Below are 20,640 nucleotides of genomic sequence, written 5' to 3' on the forward strand. Positions count from 1 at the left end.
ATAGCAAATCTCTGGAATTGCTCCCCCTTTTACCCCAATGTTTTTCTTTTCAGACAGTTCTGTAAAAGGATTCTAACATCTTCGGCTCATGCGTAAGAGAAATCTTTAATCTCTCCCTGGGAAACGCTATCTTGAGCTTTTGGCAACTTTAATAATTTTTGCAAAATTTATTCACTTGTTTACTTTTAATTTATCTACCGCACACTTATAGTTGACACGAGTGCAAATTAATGCCCTTTCATTTTGTGCTTTATGTGAGCATAAATAATTGTGCAAAGGCAGGCACAAATTTGCGTCGATTACAATTTTTAATTATTTTTTAATGAACTACGAACGGCAAAAAAATATTGACAAAAAAGAATATGGACGCTGAAAAAACCTGTCCCTTACATTATAAATTTATGCGTGTTTAAAGTGAATTTATTGCATGTTTAATTGTGGATAATGTGTCAGACGCAGTAGCCAGCAACCATCTGAAATCCCTTTTCATCCCCTGGACCTCCGGTGGGTAATGAAAATTTTCACTTTTATGATCTCAGCTGGGTAGTTGATGCAGTAATGAAATCATGGCGCTCTGGCTTGAGTTGGATTAATGTGGGATTGCCCGCTTATCAGGGATCTTGGGGAGCTCTTTATCACTCAGTTAAGAACTGAAATTGCTCGCTGAAATTATAGTAAATTAATTTAATTTTTATTTCTTTAAAGTTTGCCTTTAACTACTGTTCTATTGCCGTGTTTATGCGCAAACTATTAGGAAAAGCAATTCCATAAATTGATGTGCTTATTGCAAAACAAGTTTAAGGGACAAGGAGTTCCATGCCAGAGGTTTAATTCTAGAAAAAACCACCTCCTTATAAATATATTTAAAAAGTTTTCTTTCCAAAATAAATTTTTTGATTAAAGCCCAAAGTTTAAAATAAATACAACATTTTTGGAGCATAACATTAAGAGCTTTTATTTAAATATAGATATATAAATTTTATACAAGATTAATTTGTGAGATACAATATTGTTATCTAAAAAATACATATTAAACATGTCCAAGTAAGTTTCCATTTACAAAACATACTCTAAACATTTTCTTTTTTACACATTAAAATCTCTATTCTCTAGAGGTCTTCTCCACTTTTTTAGAAATACCTCTCCAAGAAATACTACTAAAGAGGTGCTATAACCCATAACGAGTAAGTACCATAGCCACTGAAACTGTTCGATGGAAAGAGCCCTTTTTTGCCCGTCGATATTGGGAATAATAGTTTGATTTACTTTCTTTTCAAGCATTTTGGGAATCCTCTTAAGCCAGTTCTGGTAAATTCCAGACTCTTGCATATTCGTTAGGAATCTGCTTAACGGTCTGTGATATAAGGAATTATTTGCCAGAATATGCATTCTTGGTAAATTCTCAGCAACGATTAATTCTTTCGAGGAGCAGTAAGGTTGCACTCCTCTGGATCGCTGATAGGCGTCAATAGATTGCCAATTGTCGTAAAACATGATTGTTGCGTAACTGCCATTATGCAAATATAATAGTTTTACTCTCTCAAAAAATGGCAAAATCTTTTTTCTCGGCATATAGCGTTCATAAAACTCGGTATTGAGCTCCGTACTAATAAAATCGTTTGTTAATTCATCCATGAGTATAACCAGTCCACTTTCCCGTAGCTCCTCAAAATTCGTCACTTGGGGTCGATGAAAAGGCTTTGTAAGCATGGCACTTAACTTGCAGTTTATAAAGCTGCTGAACACCATTCCAAAAATGATAATAGCCAAGAAAAGTTGACGTAGCGAAAGGCTTGACCTTCGGGGTTCCGGGAATGGTAGGCCCAAAATGGCTCTAAAAGCGTATAGGTTGACCAGAGGGTTAAGGATTGTGAGGCGGTGTGCTTTTCCAGAAATCCGTAGAGTTACCTTAATAATAAAGACCTCTATCAACACGCAACACACATAGACAGTTATAATGTACGAAATCCATTTTTGAATACCAGATTGCTGGAGAACATCCTGAAAACTCATATAGTTACCGCAGGGAACCACAACCACTAGCGACGAGGAACAGAATGGGTTCACATAGTCCGTAAGCCCGGAAATATCATTTTCGGTTATGACACGTTTTCTTAACTGAATATCAAAGTGATTCTTGCCTGATGAGGTTTCCTCTAAGAACTGCAAAGTCACGTTGTATTTAAGTGCAAACCCAATGACATCCCAGTCTTCGATTCGGGTAATAGGAAACTTTAGTAAGTTTTTATGTTCTTCTCCCGCTTTTAGACTCCAGTTATAGTCGTGCTTTATAGTAGCAGTCTTTCCTTGAAAATTGAACTCAGAATCTCTGAAAAATGATCCATTGAGTTTCCAAATATTTTCCAGTCGATAAAAATGAGCATTTGGAAAAGGATTTAGGCGATGACATGACAATTCTCCCTTTGGGTTATCTTTTAGCACATCAATATTTAAAAAGTTAAAGTCTGTGGATTTCTTGGAGATCTGTTCGAGAAACTCCTTCGTAGGCTTTATTTGCGTCCACAATATTATTCTCCGTTGTCTCATGTTGTCAAAGGCCTCAGCCACTTTATCTAACAGATCAATGTGTGAACTTTTTCCAATGCAGACAATAGCCATCGCGCGGCTATTAAATGTACCTTTCATCCTGACCATTTCGAGATCGTTAGTTCGCATAATGGCTATTCCATGGGGATTCCAGTGCTGAAGAGAGCAGTTGTTGTTTAGGTGGTGTTTGAAAATCACAATTGTTTTCGTTCTTTGCACTTTGATTATGCTATGAACAATTCTGCTCAGATATTTGAGCTGTGGAAATTCAGTTTCTTGAAAAAGCGCTGGTCTCAGAAGAAGAACTATTAAAATTAATTTGACTAAAGGCGACATTGCCCTTGTAGTTTGTGTTGCTTCTGCTTCTAAAGGAAGTTTAGCCTGTACTAACTAGAATCTATTTTTAAAGTGCTCACCAACTCAAGGGGCTATCGACTAATAAATCTCAGATAACAACTGTCAGTTTGGCATAGTTTTTGTTCTCTATAATCTAAGCGGTACAAGCCACATCAAAAATTTCGTTGAAAATTGTACAAATGGGTCAAACCTAAAAATTTTGTTCAGTTAGCATAACATTAATAATTATACACGTTACTCGGAAAGTAAAAGGTTATACTAGATTCGTCAAAAAATATGTAAAAGGTAGAAGAATCAGGATCCGTCTTTCCGTCCGTATAAGTGCTAAGATCTCGGACTCTAGAAAAGCCACAAAGTTGGGATTTGACATGCAGATTCTTGAGATTCTTGCGCAGCGCAAGTTTATTTCAACAGGGTGCCACGCCCACTCCAACGCCCTAAGAAAATAAAATTTGCAATCTCGGAAACATCACCCTCGCACTCCGTTTAGCTGAGTAACGGGTATCTAATAGTCAAGGTTAGTTGCAATAGCTTTAAACAGTTGGAATTTAACTAAGTACTTCGAAAGTACTTTAGAAATGTTCCCCCCTGAATTATAAGCTTATCTGTCAGCTAAGATAGCACCTGTCAAATGTTGTGCAAAATTAATTAATTAACTTAATTGCAATTTACTAATTTGAAAGCATGGTATTCTTAAAGGTAAGGTCCTTTAGTGTCTTGCAATAGAAGTTATGACTGAGAACATGTTTATGGTTTAAGTTTGTACAACATTTTTTGAGAAAAATCCCAAAGAAAACAGTGTTTTCATACACTTCACAGAGTAATATAACTAGTTGTATATTTTGCTGGTCTCCGAGAAAAAGATATTAGTTTGATTTTGGTTATTTGTGCCACAAATCAAATAGTGCAACGCCCAAGGCATCGAAATAGCTTTCTATTGTATAGGGAAATAATCAAACTCAAAAAATGAAAACAAGCAAATCCGATAGATTTAAATTTTCCAAATCTACATTAAGATAAATGTTATTGCCTTTCTCCAGCTGCTGAACTGGGAATGTTTTTCCCCATTTGCGCTTTATGGGTCAGCTGTGCTGCCATTCCCGCTCCATTTGTTTGTGCAACAATTGAGATCTGTTCGGTTAACCGTTTCCATTTGGCCACTGATCGACGTCGAGTGGACCGGCAGCATTTAAGTCTATCGATAGAGTCGGCCGAGCGACAATTTTCCTCGGCAGCAGCGCTTTTCCTCGGCCAAAATGATCAGTTGCCTGTGCAGTCGTGTACCGTTTGCTGAGCCGTTTGGAACGCGAGCGCCGTGAGCGCCATTGTGAAAAGTGAAAAATGGATTTTCCGCCCTGGGCAGTCGATGCGCTTGGGCCGCCCGAGCATGTGCCGTCGCCTGTCAGCGATTAACAAGTGTTTTCCCCAGATTTTCCCCACCCCCCAGCCGCCATTCCCAAAGAAATTATGTTGGCGTGGGCCAAGCGGAAATGAGAAAATTTCATTTTAACAAATATTAATTGTCATTCAGTGTCAAATCAAATTGAAATACGTGTGTGTGTGTGTATCTGTGTAATTGCGTAAATAATCTTTTAAAACAACTACTGAACGTATATGTGTATGACTTATAAACAGTACAGTGGAAATTGCATTAATAATCCAGAACAAAACCCCTTCAAGTTCTTCAAGTAAGTTCAAGCTAAAAAATGCTTCAAAAAATGTATATAAGCTGGATTCTTTGTTTTCCAAGAATCGTTTTAGGTACATTTTCTTTAATGTTAGAACCAAAAAAAAACTATAAAGCACACAGAAAAAGAGGAGATCAAAATAATAATAATTTCAAAAATGTTTCTTTATTTTTCGTAGGAATAACAATTGTAAATATTATATTAAACAAAGAACATGGTGCAATGTTTTTTTTAATTTTAAATAATAAAAGAAGCCTGATTTTAGAAGTAATTCTTAGAAAAAGCACAGGCCCATTGTTATTTTTGTTAACAATTCTCTTTTTTCAGTTTTAATATGTTTTGTTTTTCCATTTAAGTAAACAATTCCATGAAAATTAAACCCAAAGAGGTATATATTTAAAGAAATAATTCATTAAAAACCCCATGAAAGCGTTTTATGAGCCATCACTGTAAATACTTATTACACATTTGTTATTGTTTGGGCTTTTGCTAAGATACACACGATTAACTCGCTCAACACCTCAAGGCGGGCCTGTCGCAATCAATTTTTGTCGCCTGTCGCATGCCATAATAGTTTCACTAATTTTGAAATTTATTAGCCCCCCTCGCCGCGCTTTACATATCTGTTTTATGTGTAGTAAACCGTTTTTATCACCTCCACGGGCAGTGGAATGGAAAAGTCGAGCAGTTCAGAGAGCATGCGGAAAGTGTTTTGGAAAATCTTTAGCAGCTAAGCAGACAGACAGGGAAAAACGTTCCAAAAATCTAGGATAAACATTAACCCGTCCCTGGGCGACGGCACCTCTATGGCCGGAATGTTTTGGATCCGCTGCTTGATCTGGCATCAGTCAATGTCAGTTGGCCCAGTGCCAGGTCGACTGTGTGGGCGGCGACAAACAAACAATCGCCTGAGTAAAGGAAAAGTGCTCGAAAGTGTTGCACCTAGCAGGAAAGTCTCTATAAGAGGTATACTTCTATGATCTATCTGAAGATGAAACTGAGAGTACATACACTCCCCATATTTTTCTGACCATGGGGCTTGTCATTCTCGGCTAGGAAAACAAATTTCAAGTGGATTTTTGTCTCCACGCTTCAAGTTTCAAGTGTTTTGTTACGAACCATATTTAAATCATTAGCGAAGAACTGTGCTTTTCGTATGGCACCTGTTATAGAAATGAAATGATCGTAAAATAAATTAATGGTATTCTTGAAGTAATACTACCAATGATTTTAAACACATTTTAAATATGAATAAGAATGATTTAAAGTACACTTTAAATATTAATAAGAAATATCTGCTATGAAGCTATTGGCTAACTCGAGATTGTGTCCAAAAAATTAAACATTATATTCTCAAAATTGCTAATTTAAAGATATACAATAGCCGAAGTGTTAGTGTTTTAATAATTTAATTTAAAACATATTTTTTAACTTATCACAAAATAAACATCCCTCTTGTTCTGAAACGGACTGTACATATCTAAACCTGTTAATACGTATTGCCATATATTCCGGCCCGATTGCAAACATATGTTCAAACGTCGACAAAAGCATGCCAAATATTCATGGCATATTTTTTGTTTGTGGCATTTTTTTGTCATATAATTCTAATTTCTATTAATTTCTCCCGCCTCCATTGCCGCCGACGCCCGCCAAAAAAATAAATACTTTAACACATTTCTTTAAAGAATTCTTTAATGGATTTTATTGACTGAGTTTTTGGGCCTTTAGGTCGGGGCATTGGCAGTGGCCAAGAGCAAAATTTATTATACATTTATCATTTAAGTATCATTTTTTGTGCCTTTTATTTTTGTATGTCTGTTTTACTTCACATTGAAAATGTTTATGATTTTTTCGCTTTGGATTTCTGAACTTGTGCAACAATTGGCAAGATACGAAATGTAAATTCAACAATGGTATAAAATATGTGCCATCTGGTTGAAGGCTGTAAACTTGAACGACTTATAAAGTGGGTCAGTGGTTTTGCTAACAAAATGTAAGGGAAATAATAGAATTTATTTCTTTTATTTGTATATTGATTTTGAACTTCCATATATGAATTTCCATTTCATAGCCATTATACTCGACTGCATCATTTCCGTTTTTGAATTTCGTGCCAAAAGTAAGAGCGTCATGCACTTGGCCAGACCAGAACCCCCAGGTCTTCCGAAATCCCCATTCCCACCTCCACTTCTCAATTTTATATATGATAATCATACAGAGGCGCGGTTTTTATCTATTTAAAAAAAAAAAGGAAATATGTGCAAATTGCGCAGCTGTCTACTCGTGAATCCCAAAATGCAAATTGTTCTCCGAAACATAAATTTTACTGTTGGCTTTCCTGGAATTATTCTGATTTGCTTTTTAATTGATAGATTTAAATTTTTGGCTATCATTACCCGAAACTCAATGTTTGGAAAAACATTAGCACATTATATATATATGTTTATTCGGCTTTAATTAAACGATTTTCAAATAAAGTGATACAATGTTTTCTCATAAAGGGCAAAGGCCATTTAATTGATTTGTTTATCTCAGTTGATTTAGATATTAATCTTCGGAAACATCCATTAAATTGATCTGGCGCCCGTCTTTTAAGGTGACGTCAATGAGAGCCCTACGAGAGAATTTATTTCGAATAGATATTTTTAGCTGTATTCCGTTGATTCCGCTGGTTGGAAAATCTGCGGGTCTGTGTTTTATTTTATTGCTGCCTATAATTGGTTCGTTTATGTGCGAAATGGAAGAGAGCATCCTGAACTTGAAATAGAAGCATGGAAAATGAGAAGAAAAGGGGAGTTTCTATGGAGGAAGTTGCACTGGGATTATGATGTTGTACTTGGTGCACTGAGATTGGTTTATTTTTGGACCATTCGCTGCACTTTGAACTTTGGAAAGACTAATGACTAAGGAGTGGCGCTGACTCAAGTGTAGATCTTTAAAGGGCACTGGAAAAAATACAGGAGCAGTGAAAAATTAGATATCATAATTTTATATGGCATACTTTTAGGAGTTAAGCTAAAAAATAAATCACCTAAATGGAGAAAGATGAAAGAGCTAACAAAATGGAAAATTTTACCCCCCCAAAAACACGTGAGATTTTCCAAATTAGGCAGACAATGTCGATGAATAATTTTAGCCTTCCGTTTGGGATTATTCAAATGCCTTCACAGCTGTCGAATACCTCAATTCGGAGCTCTGGCTTTCAACAATGTACATTCTACAATTAGCAAATTGTTGTTGCTCATCGGATGACACATAATGACGCATTGCTTTGGCCCACAACAATAACAATGGCAATGGTTCGGCAGGCAAAACTGGCTCCCACTTTCTATCCATCAATTAATATTCATAAGCAATTATCAAGCTTACCATAAACATTGTACTTAGTTTTGATGGCCTGTGCGAGTATGTGTTCTTCTGTCAGATAATTAAAATAAATTATGCCATGTGCCTTTTTTGTGATAAGTGCACTTAAAACTATTTTTCTTAATCAAAGTACTTGAATTGAGAAAAAGTGGAAGCACAAGGTTAGAATTATTTTTAAAGCTCTTTATGCAGTCAGAAAAAAGTTTTCAACTTTTTTTTTAAACAAAAAAAAATTTCAGGAATACTTAAGGCAAACTTTGTAAAATTGATATTTATAAAGGAACTTGCAAATTGTAATTGTTTTGTGTCTTAAGTACTAATAATTAAGATAGAATTTATTAGAAATACGGTCAAAGAACTAAAAAAAGAGGATGATTCGGTCCATAAAAGGTTCGAGACCCAGCAGTGCAAAACATCAAAAATATCTTTGTGTTTTTTTGTGATTTATTTCGTATTGTAAACTAATCTTAACAAATCCTGGGAAACTTTGGAACTATAATATAATGTTATAAATGTGCTATAATTAAATAAATAATATTTTTTTTCAAATATTTTTTCTGCAAGTGCTAGTACTCACACACGACCCAATGTAGTTACTCATATTTTTCCAGCATTATTGTCATCATCATGATGGTCTTGCTGATCATTATGATGGCGATCATTAGGGCCACAGTAGTCGCATCGCATGGAGTGCCTACTGAGCGACAGTCGCAGTTTATCCGCCGACCAAGTCGAATCTGTAAATCCGCCAAAAAAAGTGCTGAGCGCGTGCGGGTAAACTAATTAACGCCAATTAATCCGCCCATCCACTAGCCACAAAAACTAATGTAAAATTGTAAAATATTTTCAACAGGTTGAAAAGCATTTAAAATACAACAAAATACGAAATAATTGCCACAAAACAACGATTTGTTTATTAAACGAAAAGAACACACACAACGAAACGAAGGAAAATAAATGGATTTAGAAATAGATGAAAATTAAAATAAAAATAAAAACCAGAGACAGCAAAAGGCATCAAGAGAAAGAGCGAATATGTTTAATTTGCTGCGAAGATCGCGTCGTGGAAAAACGCACAAGATTGTCGATGAGGATGAAGATGGAGATACACCCGTGAGATACAGTAAGATCGGGGATATATCTCTTAGTCGTGAAGAGAGGCCGGAAAGAGCTCGACGGGCGGTGATCGAAGAGCTGGAGGACTTTGCCAGCGACTTTGACGACGATGCCACAAGAAAAAACAGCGACGATGGCGACGAAGAGCGTTTAAAATTAGCAAAAACAGCTGCTAATGGCCGCTCCGACAATTTGTATATAAATAAAATGGGCGGAGATGCGAGGACGTGGTCGTTTTCCTCGGGCGGTGATCGAAATGCGGCTCCCAGCAGTCAAAACGAGGCAGCCAGCGCGATCGCGAGCAAAAGCTATAGTGGTCAGCTAATTGGCACTATCGAGTCCGAAATCGATGGCCCTAAAATACCAATAACACATCGGCAAACGCGCAACGACATTGAACCGCAAAAGCGACAATCCCTGCTCTCTATAGGGAGTTTCAAGCTTAGTAACCATAGTAAAGATAGGCCAGATAGTCCGGATAAAATAGATAGTACAGAGCAAACAAAAAAGCGCAAAACTCTGCAAAAGAGTCGCGATTTTCTTAGCGACATTTTCATGGCGCGTGGTCGAAACCATCAGCGGCAAAACCAAAATCAAAGCCAAAATCAAAAGCAGCAGAAAATCCCAACCGCTGGCAAGCCAAATAAATCGAATAAAAGTAATGCCAAAGACGTAATCGCCACAGCCATAGCCACACACCTTGAAACGAACTCCGACCCCGCGCTCGCATCCCCGACTACTTATCAAATGACTTTGGCTAATAATAGCCCAGAGAATAGCGGCCAACAAAGAGCGGTGGAAGAGAAAAGTAAGCCAGCTGGAGGGCAGGAAGAGAACGGCCAGAGTTTTCCCGCAGAGAACGTGAATTTTCACGAAAAGATCGAGCCGGAAAAAGAAGAGCCATCAGCCATGCGTTCCTCAACGTTCCTCATTCAAGCGGCAAACGTTGAGCGGCCAACAGCCATTGCCGAACAGCAACATCAGCACGGCAATGCAATTGCTGCCCCGCGGCAACATCTGGCCACCAAGCAGCAGCAACATCAAGCGCCACAGCAGCAACATCAGCAATTAAGTGACATAACCATGGGCCAAACTAGTGCCAAACCGAATGAAATCAGTTCGGCCCACAGTTCGCGTGCCAGTACGCCGCGTGATTTCCGTGAATCGGTCGTGAGTCCGCCGCAGGCCCCGCCCAGGCATCAAAAATCACCGGAAGTGCCCAAAATCACCGTCGAGGATTGTAGTTTTCCAGAGGAATCACTAAATAAATCACAGGAAATATTCTATGAACTCAATGAACCGGCTGAGGATTCGATAAACATTGAAGAACTCAACGAGGCGCATATAGAGACCCTAGAAGATGAGGTCTTTGCCACGGATATACCAGCTACTATCTATCAAAATTCGAATAATCGTCCCTGGACTCGTTTGAGTAATGTGAAGCTGGAAAATGTCCAGGAGGAGGAAGAGCAGGATGATGAGGAGGAGGATCAAGATGAGGTTGATGAGGCGGTGGATCTAGAGTATGAACCACATATGAACAGCAATCAATCGAATGGCAACTCTCGACAATCGGCCAGTAGTGAACGAAGTGCCCTGAAGAGTGACTCCAATCTGAGCAGCAGTTATGCCGATTCCGGGATCGGTGATCAGGAATCTCCTGCCCCCCAGCAACAGCAGCAGCATCCACCGCAACCACCGCCCCGCAGCTCCTCGCACATGGCAACCACCCAACAGAATCTGAACCACACCTTTATCCGTGATGGCAACTCCACCGATTGCGAGGAGACCTTTCTTCAGTGCGACGAACTCGGCGACATTGAGCATTTCAGCGAGTTCAGCGAGCGTTTGGTATGCATCGAGAGCATCAGTCTGCCGGATGTGGTTGTGGAGTCAACGACCGCCAATGCAACGGCATCAGGAACAACACTTTCAGCCACATCTGCGACAGCAACAGCATCACCATCACAAGCAACCACAAATGGCGGCGATTCGCAGATCAACATCAATATTGCCAATGGAGCGGGGGGCAATAGCCTGGGCAATGTGCACTTTATACCCATCCACGTCGAGGGACGCAGTCGCAGCAGTAGTCCCAAGCAGGGCAGCAGGGACGACAGCTTTCTTGGCCAGGACATGACGCCCTGCATCGAGATCATCGAGGATGGCAGTGTCCTCAACAAGCCAGTGCGCCAGGCGAGCCCCTTCGACAGTCAGGAAATCAGGTGAGCTTAAAAACAGGGGAATTTAAAAGGATATTCAAAACAGATTAAAATGTTTGTTAGCCTAGAACCCGCATTTTACAACTACTCTAATAGTAAAGGATTGAAAAAGACTAAGGACTAGAAGAACATACTTTCTTTGTCTTATATTAAACTATTAAAGTTCAATTCAATTAAAAACATTGATCAGGAAATTATAAAAAGCCAAAGCAACCGTTTCCCTCATGACGTATACTTGATATTAGCTAGTTGTAGCAGCTGCAGCATCAAGTACGGCGTATTTATTAAATGGCAAGCGCATGCCAACATTTTCACCATTAACATGGCAAGATGCAGCCAATTCATCTTGATCTTTGTGTCATGGAACATGCCTTGTGATCTGGTTTTTCTTACTGGGAAATCTGACAGCGGAAATTTCCCTCTCATTTGCTTTGTTTTTTTGCCAATTTGATTTGCGTTGAGTTTTCCAGTCAGGGGCGACTATTTTTAAATGGATCAGAACACATTTTATACCCAAGTTGATCGGGTAAATATTTTGTTGTATATGCCAATCAAAATATTTTTATGAAGTCATATCATTTTGGAGGGTTCCAAATTTATTTAAAATAATATCAATTACAGATCTTTATGTTTTGAGGGATAGTGTCAAAAGAAAGACCCTCGTTTGAAGTGATCCGATGTGGTGGATAATTTCCCTTCACAAAATATTTGGCTTGTATACCATATTTATAGAACCGAATTCCTTAGAAAATCCCACTTGTTTTGGCTAGTGTCTCTCATTACGTATACGCAGTGTGAAAGGTGGCATTGTTTGGCCTTCGCCGGTATGACAGATTATGACAGCCGTGCGGCAAGTGTCTCATAGCCAAATGGCAACAATTATTATTTCGACAATTTATATTTATGTAAATTTTTGTGTTTTAAATAATAAACATTAGATTTGCGTTTAAAATCAGTTGAACAAATGTACGGAGGCAAAAATAAATTCACTTCGTCATTTCTCGTTTGGCTATCCTCCTTCTAATTTGCAATTTTTGTTGGCAACATGTTGGTCGTTTCCCACGCTTGTTTTTTGAGCACTCTCACAGGGGGTATATCATTCAGAATATAGTTTTTGGGGATTATAAGTATTTGCAAAGCTTTAGAATATCATTGTAAGATTATTACTATATAATAAAAACACTTTGTAAAGTACGGGACAATATATTTTACTTATTTTTGGATTTGACTTCTTAACTTCTTACTTCTTTTTCATTTAATGTTTCATTTAATTTTGATTTTTTTTATATTTAAATTTTAAAACATTGTCTCAATAGATCGCTTTCTAGAGTACCCATAGCCCCTGCTCACCTAATCTTTAGAATTTTTCCACAATCATATTTTCTCGTGTGCATAGAACACGATCTGCCTGCTCTACTTTTATTCGCCTTGCTTATTTTAGGCTTAGTGCAAAAAAGAGACAAGTAAATTTGGAAACGTTCATATTTAGAGCAAACTTGTGAGGAAATGCTTGAGAGGGGGGCGAGCACTTGTGGAATTTTATTTGGGTTGTTCTTGATTTTGGCGGATAATTGATTGGGCGTACGGGAGGAGCATCCGCCACTTGGCTAGCATTGAAAGATTGTATATTCTATTACGCCGGCACATGCGGCGTATGCGTAATTTGCCCCGAATAACTAATGGGCATCTTTCCCGCATCTTCGGTTGCTGTTTCCTTCCCTTCATCACCCGATGTTTATCTAATCCGATTTAATTATCAACTTGGGCATAAACAACGAAAGAATCCAAGCTGGCAACTATGCATTCGCCTCGGAAAGTTCACAGGCACCGGCAAAGATGCTCTTGCCAAAAATAATTGAAATAACTTTAAATCTAAGTACATGAGTTGCATCTGTCGTTTGTATGTTCATCGCATTCTCACTTTCAAGATATCTCTGGCTATCTTTATCTCCGACTATCTCTAGAGAAAGGCTGGGAACGCGTGTCACAAAATTTGATAAATTCACATTGTCTATACTAAAATTATGGGTGTACTATGCACTGTATAGTGAGGACAGTGCAGGCCATCATATATAACTTTAATTGAAGACTTATGAAAATAAAATACAAAAGATACAAAGATTGATATATTTCTTTCAAGTCTTGTATATTATATTGCTCAAAATACTTGTTATTCGTTAAGAAACGTTTTAATGTAACCTCTTGCATCGGAATAAAATCCCAAAATGATCAGATCCTTTTGACATGCATTCATGATCACTAATTGATCGTGAAACTATCAGTTTGACACTATTGAAACGCACTGTATCTTTTATAGAGAGCGACTGAGAGTTGGCAGAATGCTCGAACAAAAACAACGGAAAATCGTTGATTTAAAAATAAACTTTGCGCATTTTCGCAGCAACCGAGAATCGACTAGGATAAATTCAATTAAAACGTATTTCATTTTTGCGTTGAAATGCCAAAACAAAACAAAGCACAGGCCAATATATATATTATATAAAATTGTATCTCTGCATCTTTGTCTACGTCTACGTTCGTTGTATCCGTACCTATATATCTGTATACATATTGTATCTCAACAAATTATGGTTGAGGAAGACGTTGGCACTGTTTTTACACCTCATTCACATTTAACGAGCTTTTCCATTCAAGTTACGTCAGGCAAATGTCTAGCTATAGGTATAATCGCTGGGACGATACTATAAAATAATAATAATTATTATTTTTCCGTGGCTTTCCGTTTATTTATTCTTACTTTTCCTGCTGCGTGCGCGGAACACGTTTGTGATTCATTTTGTTTGTGTTGGGGATTATTCAGTGACAAGATTTGTTTGAAAAATATTCGTCTGACAGTTGAGCTGATCTGTCTAGGGATTTATGTTTCTATTTCGAATATTACTCATTCTGGTCTACGCCTTCCCAGAAAGGAGCTGAAACAGCAGAAAGTTCGATTTGCCAGCCAATTGGATGAGGCCCACAAAAATGCCAGTCAACTGGAGGCCAAGGTTGCGGATATGCAGTTCAAGATCCAGAAACTGGAGCAGGAACTGTCCGTCAAGCAATGGAATGTGGAGAGTAAGGATCACATTCTTAAAACTTTTTGGGGATTCGTTTTAATAGAATTTAATATTTTTCAGGACTGCAAGGTGAACTAAGTGCTGCCCACAAGGACGATGAATATGTGCGGAAAAAGCTGAAACTTCTAGAGGATGAAAAGGTCCATTTACGCCACAAATACAGCGAAAATCAAGATGAATTCCAGATTAAATACAGTGAGTATTGTGAAACGTTTATAGTAAGGTAATTTAACTTTTATATTTTTTGATTTTTTTTTAGACGAACTCGAAGCTCAGTATACCGAACTAACCCAGAAGTACAAAGAGACCCATGGCCTGGCCAAAAGTTTGCAAACCCAGTTGGCCTGTGCCCAAGTCGAAGCTGAGGAATGGCGTCAGCAGGTGGAGAAGATACGAGCGGAGCTGGAGGAGCAGATACGCATTCTGAAAAACGCCCTGGAAAACTCCGAGGCGGAACGCAAGATCTGCGAGGACAAATGGCAAAAGGAGTTCGAAATGCTCAGGACACACAATCGAGGTGAGATGGTCATAAAGATAGATATACGGAATATATTATAATAATCCCTTTTAAGGTATAGACATATTTAGAGACAGTCTGAAATGTATTAATAAAAACAGTACATCTATTATGGACCTATATATAGAATAGATAAATTGGTATAATATAACATATTTACAAATATTGTGAGGTCGCCTACGAATGTGTAACATATACCTTTTTTCTAACGTTTATAATGATAATTTTTACAATTTTAAAGACGGTTGTGTAATTTGATTAATGTGCCTCAAATGCTTGGAAATATACAGGGCTATACATTTTCTTAGACTTGTAATTTGAAATGCCCTAACATAATGATCAAAATAATATTTTTAGAATCATCGTCTAAAAAACATCCTATTTGATAATAGTAAATCCTTTAAAAATAATTTTTCAATATAAAATACATATATGTGAATTTTCGGTTCTGTATATATAATATTGATCTAATAATATTTTCTAATATTTATAGAGCGCGAGGAGTCCCTGATGACGGACTGCGAGTGGCAGCTGCGGCAGATGCAACGGCAGTGCAAGGACAAGACGGACAAGAGCAACTACGAGCGGAAGCAGGCGAGCGCCAAGGCGGAGGAGCTGGAGCTGGAGCTGCAGTCCCGCCGGAGGGAGTCCGAGATGCTGCGCACCTGCCAGGCGCAGGTGAACTCCCTAAGGGGCGTGGTCAGCGAGCAGGAGCAGTCCATCCAGACCCTGATGGACCGCATCGAGAACCTGAAGGCGGATCTGCAGTCGGCCAACGAGAACCTCGAGACCCAGATCGAGGCGGTGCACAAGATCAAATATCAGTGTGATAAGTAAGAATCTCTAGTTGTTATCTTTAAAGATATTAATAATAATAAATATATTCTATATATAGTGCCATCTATGACAAGGAGCGCCAAATGATCTACAAAATCGATGAGGTGCGCAATGAAGCGGCTGCCTTCTGGGAAAACAAACTTTAGTAAGTCTCTAATCTCTAAAATATTTTCATAATATGGCTTATAACTTGGATTCTACAACCCCAGCACAGAGATGACAAGACTGACTAATGAACTGGAGTCCGTGTATGTGGACGAGCGTCGGGATGCGTTGGATAAACTGCAGAACGAGCATATTGAGGAACTCAGGGCCCTGACCAATCGATATACGGCCAACGAGGAGGAACTGCGAGCTGAGGTAATATATTCTAAAAATATTATTAAAAAATCTATTTAATTCAAATTTATAAACACCCTATAGATTGAGGATCTACACGCTAGCCTGGAGCTGAAGAAACAGGATTTCCTCAGCCTGCGCGAACGTTCGGATAACGCCCTTCTCCAGACCCGCATGCATTTGGATAAGGCCGATCGCGAGTACCAGAACGCCATGTGCCGCGAGGAGGATCGCCGCGTGGAACTGGAGGAGAAGCTGAAGAAGGAGTTCGAGGCGGAGAAGGCCGAGATGGAGGAGAAGTTCCGCGAGCGACTCGGCCAGGTGAAGGAGGAGTTCGCCAAGGAGCTGCAGCTATCCACGCAGGACATGGTCGATGCGCACCGGAAAGAGCTGGGTGAGACAAGGACTCATTATAAACAAAGAAATAAATTATAGATTTAAATTTTGTTTAAAAAGTGTTATATAGTATAAGACATGCTTACCTGTTGTATACTAATTAGAAGATTGTTCCATACCTAGCCATAACTAACAATTTTTTAACGTTCTATATTCATTTTAAATTTTTAAAAGTTTTTTTAAGTTGGCCTACACTTTAGATATTTGTTATTCAAATTTGTTAATATATTACAAAATTATTAGGTATATATAATAGTATTATAATATGGGGATTATAAAAGAAATAGGTTTTTATTCATCGTATATCTTGCGATCCTTGATCATGAGCTCAGCTATTATTATATTATGGTTAAATCTAATAGGGCTTTTATCAAGAATGTTGTAAACATTCAAGTATTCCAATGGTTATCATTCTTCGTCACAAAATTTAATATCAGAAATAGCATTTTTTATAAGCGCTAACGTCTCCACTTTATTTTACCATGTTTTATGTGCTTTGTTTCGGTTGATGATAGATCTTATAATTATATTATAAGAAATCTATACATTTATTTAAATATTTGATAAAAGTCGGTCGACTGCTTATCTTTGAAGTAAGTTATATTTATGTGTTAGTACTTAATATTTAACTTGAATTTAATTTTTAATTTCTTAACATAAATTTACATTTCCCCAAATCCAACAGACTCTCAAAAGGCCAAATTGCAGGCGGAGAAGGACGAGGCGTTGCAGGAACTTGTGGAACGACATCGCGCGAAAATGGCCGCTGCCGATGAACGAATCAAGTGAGTGGCTAAGTGGCATGCCCCGCCTTACCCATATATAGTTACCTGGTAGTTCCCCCGTACCACTGCTCCCTACTAAATTGGCTAATTACCATTGGCTTGCATTGAATGTCTGCATCCCACTCATTTGTCACCTTTGAGGCCTTGATCTCGATTCATTATCATATGAACTTGTATTCTGTTTCTCTCGTTTCACATTTTATTCATTGGATCAGCATGGATCAGCATTTAGGTCGATCGACAACCTCTCCGGCCCTGTGGGCGTTGGCCAAGGGGGCGTGGCCGTATATGCCGACCCTATATGTGCTATATCTGACCATGTCGCCGCTGATCGCCATTGCATGCTTAGTGTTCAATATTGTCGCTGTGCTTTTTATTAAATACCGTCACCTCTTAAGCCGCCAATAAAATATTATCCCCTGTTTAAGCTTGATATTGTCCTTAATTTAATATTGAAATTTTATGGAAGTCTCTAGGCAAACCCATAACATTAATATAGGTCTCCAAAATTGGAAAAAACTTTAAGTAAAGGTTAAAAAAGTAATATTTTCATTTGAACGAAATCAACTACCTATCTTTAAGGTTTGAACATATAATATCTTATTCCGTGCTCAAAAACCCAATAATTATAACCTAAAGACATATTCAGATTGTATCACTATACTCACATTTTATTCACAATTGTGCAAAGATTGTTTATTATTTTTATATTATTTCTCTAAATTTCAACTATAAGTCATTAATTTCATAGTAAACTTAAACTGTACTTAAAAATAATTATTGTTTGATTGTAGAACACCCAAATAATGTTTAAAAATCTGTAGAGTGCCTTAGAACCCCTAAGATTATTATGTTTTTCTGGAATGCAGCTTGTCAAGTGTTGCCATTTCGGAACGATTCTCTTAATATTTTACTTTCTCTTTCTCGCTATGTGTGTGTATCCACCTCAACCTCTGCCCACTCTATATAACCTGAATAACCCAACCCCGAAAATGAATCTGAATCTGAATCCGACCACGAACCCAAATCCGCAACCGCCTCCGCATCCGCAGCGATGTAGAACTTCGGCACCAGCGCAATCTCAAGGACCTGAAGGCGGCCTACGATGCCGAGAAGGCGGCGCTGGACAAGCGCGACATCAGCAACGCCAACGAGATCGAGCAGCTGCACCGCAAGTGCCGCTGCCTGACCAACCTGTAAGTGCCCCCACCCAAAGCCACCCACCTTTTCCCCAAGGTCCGGTTCTTAAGTCCATTTTATATGATCGAGAAACTTAGTATTACTGAGATAGAGATCCGTATCTGAAAAAATTCAAAAAGTTATATCTATAGTTAGATACTATATACTATATATTAATATACTTTTTCTATACTATTCTTTAATAAAATCCTTTAGGCTAAACTTTTTTTTTAATATAACTTATACAGTCACAAAAATCTTAAATATCTTCTGTTTGGAATATAATTTTTACCGATTATTTACATACATATTTAAGCATATATATTTTTATTTGACACTGAATTTAAGAACTTGACCGAAGACTTTATATCTTTATCTATCCTATCCAAACTTGTTATTCTTTTGCTTGTCCGTGTTGTGGGATGTTGTACGCTAAGTCAGTATCCAGTATCCGCCTTAAAAAATCATATATCCTGGTATATAATACAAAATATCTTATAAAACCATTATTTCAGGTTCGAGGAGATGCGCATGCGATACGAACGGAGGGATCCTCGAGCCGAGGATCTGCGTGAGATATCCGAACTGCGAACACGATGCGAAAGTCAGGAGCGAGATCTATACGTACTCACCGATCGCCTGAGGGAAATGCAGATTCAAATGTCCGAGATGCAACAAAATGGTGACCGAAAAGGCGGTGGAAAGTCGGTAAAGAAACCGCCGCCCAAATCGATACCCACCAGCTGTGACGTCATTTACGAGGAAAACGAAGAGCGGGAATCCCCCGAGCATGAAAATGGGGAAAACTCCTCCCAGGGAGATGACGATGAGGAGGAGGAGGAAATCGAACAGGAGCCCAGCGATACAGAGTCAAATCACACGATCGAGGTCAATGGAAAATCTGATCGGATTAACGAAGATGACGCCCATCTCATCACCGCCGTGTGATCCACCTTTTCTTATATATCTTCCAATTTTGTGGCTGTATTTTTCGAGATCCCCCTGGAGTGGATGTTCCAGGACCAAGGATGTGTGATCCCGGGTGCTTTGGTGCTCTATGTGCTGCCCTCTGTATCGCAGGATACGGAAATCGACCCACTCAACAAAACCGCTCAAAGCTTGAACTCAAAAAAATTGTAAATCTAATTTCTGAATTGGTTTCTGAAACCGCTAAAAAAAAGAACGAAATAAATGTAAATATTTTTAACTAAAACAAACTAAGGTGTGTTGTAGGGAATACGGGTTTCTTCTAACTAATAAATAAACCTATTAGATGAAAAAAAAATGTTTCAATGCTTTACCTAAGTTTTTTGTAGGTGCTACCTATCTTAATTAAATAATATTTTTTGTTCATTTTTTTGGTTAAAGGGTTTAAATAAAATTTAGCACAATAAATTTGTACATGGATTCTACATTCTGTATTAATTTTACATGTCAATTTACATGTTACGCCAATTCAACGCAACGCTGACAACCCTGTCTGCAATACTGTTTAATGCTTGCTCTCCAAAACTCTCCTCTCTCTCAAATTCAAATAAAAATGTCTGCAACTGTCTTGCTCTAACGCACGAACTGTATTGTGAGAGAGCTCAAGCAGAGAGGAGCTAAAATAAACGGCTGTCCAGGATTTCTTATCATTTTAGCTCAATACGATTTTAAAATCATATATGTATGTATGTATGTATAAATCACATTAAACAAATCACATTTGCCTTTTAATTTTATACTTATATTATTTTAACATTTTAAGAAAAGTCTGAGAAATTTAATAAGATATTTCATTTATTCAGTTTCTTTCCTAGTACCAGGTTTTGCGAGAGAAATCGTTGAACTGCAAAATAAACACGCTCAATAATTCTAAAACTACAGAATGGTGCAATTATTTTCAGAGTTCATGTCAAAATTTGAATTTTGACTAAACTTTTTTTTAAGTTATATCATTAAGTATAAACTTATTGTAAAAAAGTGACACGATCTACATGATTTGTTTGAATTATTTTGGATAAAATAGTCAAGCTTTAGAAGACATAAATATAAATTCTTATAAATAATTGTCAAATAGGTTAATTAAGTAATCATAATATCTGCTGGTTTCGACACAAATATTTGCAATGAAGACCTCAAAATATGCACATGTCTTCGATTTTCGAAAATAGGTTCCAAAATTTTTAAAACAACTTGATGTTAGTGCTAGCATCTGTTAGCTCA

The 20,640-nt window shown here is 37.9% G+C and overlaps 2 protein-coding genes across 4 annotated transcripts; one reads left to right on the forward strand and one right to left on the reverse strand.

The window, feature by feature from the left end:
* Positions 1 to 1,086: 1,086 nt before the first annotated feature.
* LOC108006444 (uncharacterized) lies at positions 1,087 to 2,883 on the reverse strand. The gene has a single exon (XM_065866911.2). The coding sequence runs from the start codon at positions 2,881 to 2,883 to the stop codon at positions 1,087 to 1,089; it is 1,797 nt and encodes a 598-aa protein (XP_065722983.2).
* Positions 2,884 to 4,191: 1,308 nt separating this feature from the next.
* LOC108006445 (myosin-2 heavy chain) lies at positions 4,192 to 19,649 on the forward strand. Of its 3 annotated transcripts, XM_065865576.2 has the most exons (13): positions 4,192 to 4,592; positions 8,815 to 11,302; positions 14,226 to 14,377; positions 14,440 to 14,574; positions 14,639 to 14,896; positions 15,390 to 15,729; positions 15,792 to 15,878; positions 15,943 to 16,093; positions 16,157 to 16,466; positions 17,154 to 17,253; positions 17,469 to 17,649; positions 18,304 to 18,449; positions 18,948 to 19,649. In XM_065865576.2, the coding sequence occupies exons 2-13, from the start codon at positions 8,997 to 8,999 to the stop codon at positions 19,378 to 19,380; spliced, it is 4,599 nt and encodes a 1,532-aa protein (XP_065721648.2). In that variant the 5' UTR covers positions 4,192 to 4,592; positions 8,815 to 8,996; the 3' UTR covers positions 19,381 to 19,649. The 3 variants fall into 3 exon arrangements, with proteins under 3 accessions (XP_065721648.2, XP_036672974.3, XP_065721646.2); XM_036817079.3 differs by lacking the exon at positions 17,469 to 17,649 and having other exon boundaries at positions 4,194 to 4,592; positions 18,306 to 18,449; XM_065865574.2 differs by lacking the exons at positions 8,815 to 11,302; positions 17,469 to 17,649 and having other exon boundaries at positions 4,202 to 4,592; positions 18,306 to 18,449.
* The last annotated feature ends 991 nt before the right edge of the window (positions 19,650 to 20,640 follow it).

This window comes from Drosophila suzukii, chromosome 3 (assembly GCF_043229965.1).
Source record: "Drosophila suzukii chromosome 3, CBGP_Dsuzu_IsoJpt1.0, whole genome shotgun sequence".
NCBI classification, from domain to species: domain Eukaryota; kingdom Metazoa; phylum Arthropoda; class Insecta; order Diptera; family Drosophilidae; genus Drosophila; species Drosophila suzukii.

What these genes read in the sequence shown, in the direction of transcription:
- LOC108006444 (XM_065866911.2), bottom strand. Translation starts at nt 2,883, where the DNA reads ATGTCGCCTTTAGTCAAATTAATTTTAATAGTTCTTCTTCTGAGACCA.
- LOC108006445 (XM_065865576.2), top strand. Translation starts at nt 8,997, where the DNA reads ATGTTTAATTTGCTGCGAAGATCGCGTCGTGGAAAAACGCACAAGATT. An exon ending in TTCGACAGTCAGGAAATCAG is followed by an intron (nt 11,303 to 14,225) that starts GTGAGCTTAAAA and finishes ACGCCTTCCCAG; the next exon opens with AAAGGAGCTGAAACAGCAGA. An exon ending in CAAGCAATGGAATGTGGAGA is followed by an intron (nt 14,378 to 14,439) that starts GTAAGGATCACA and finishes AATATTTTTCAG; the next exon opens with GACTGCAAGGTGAACTAAGT.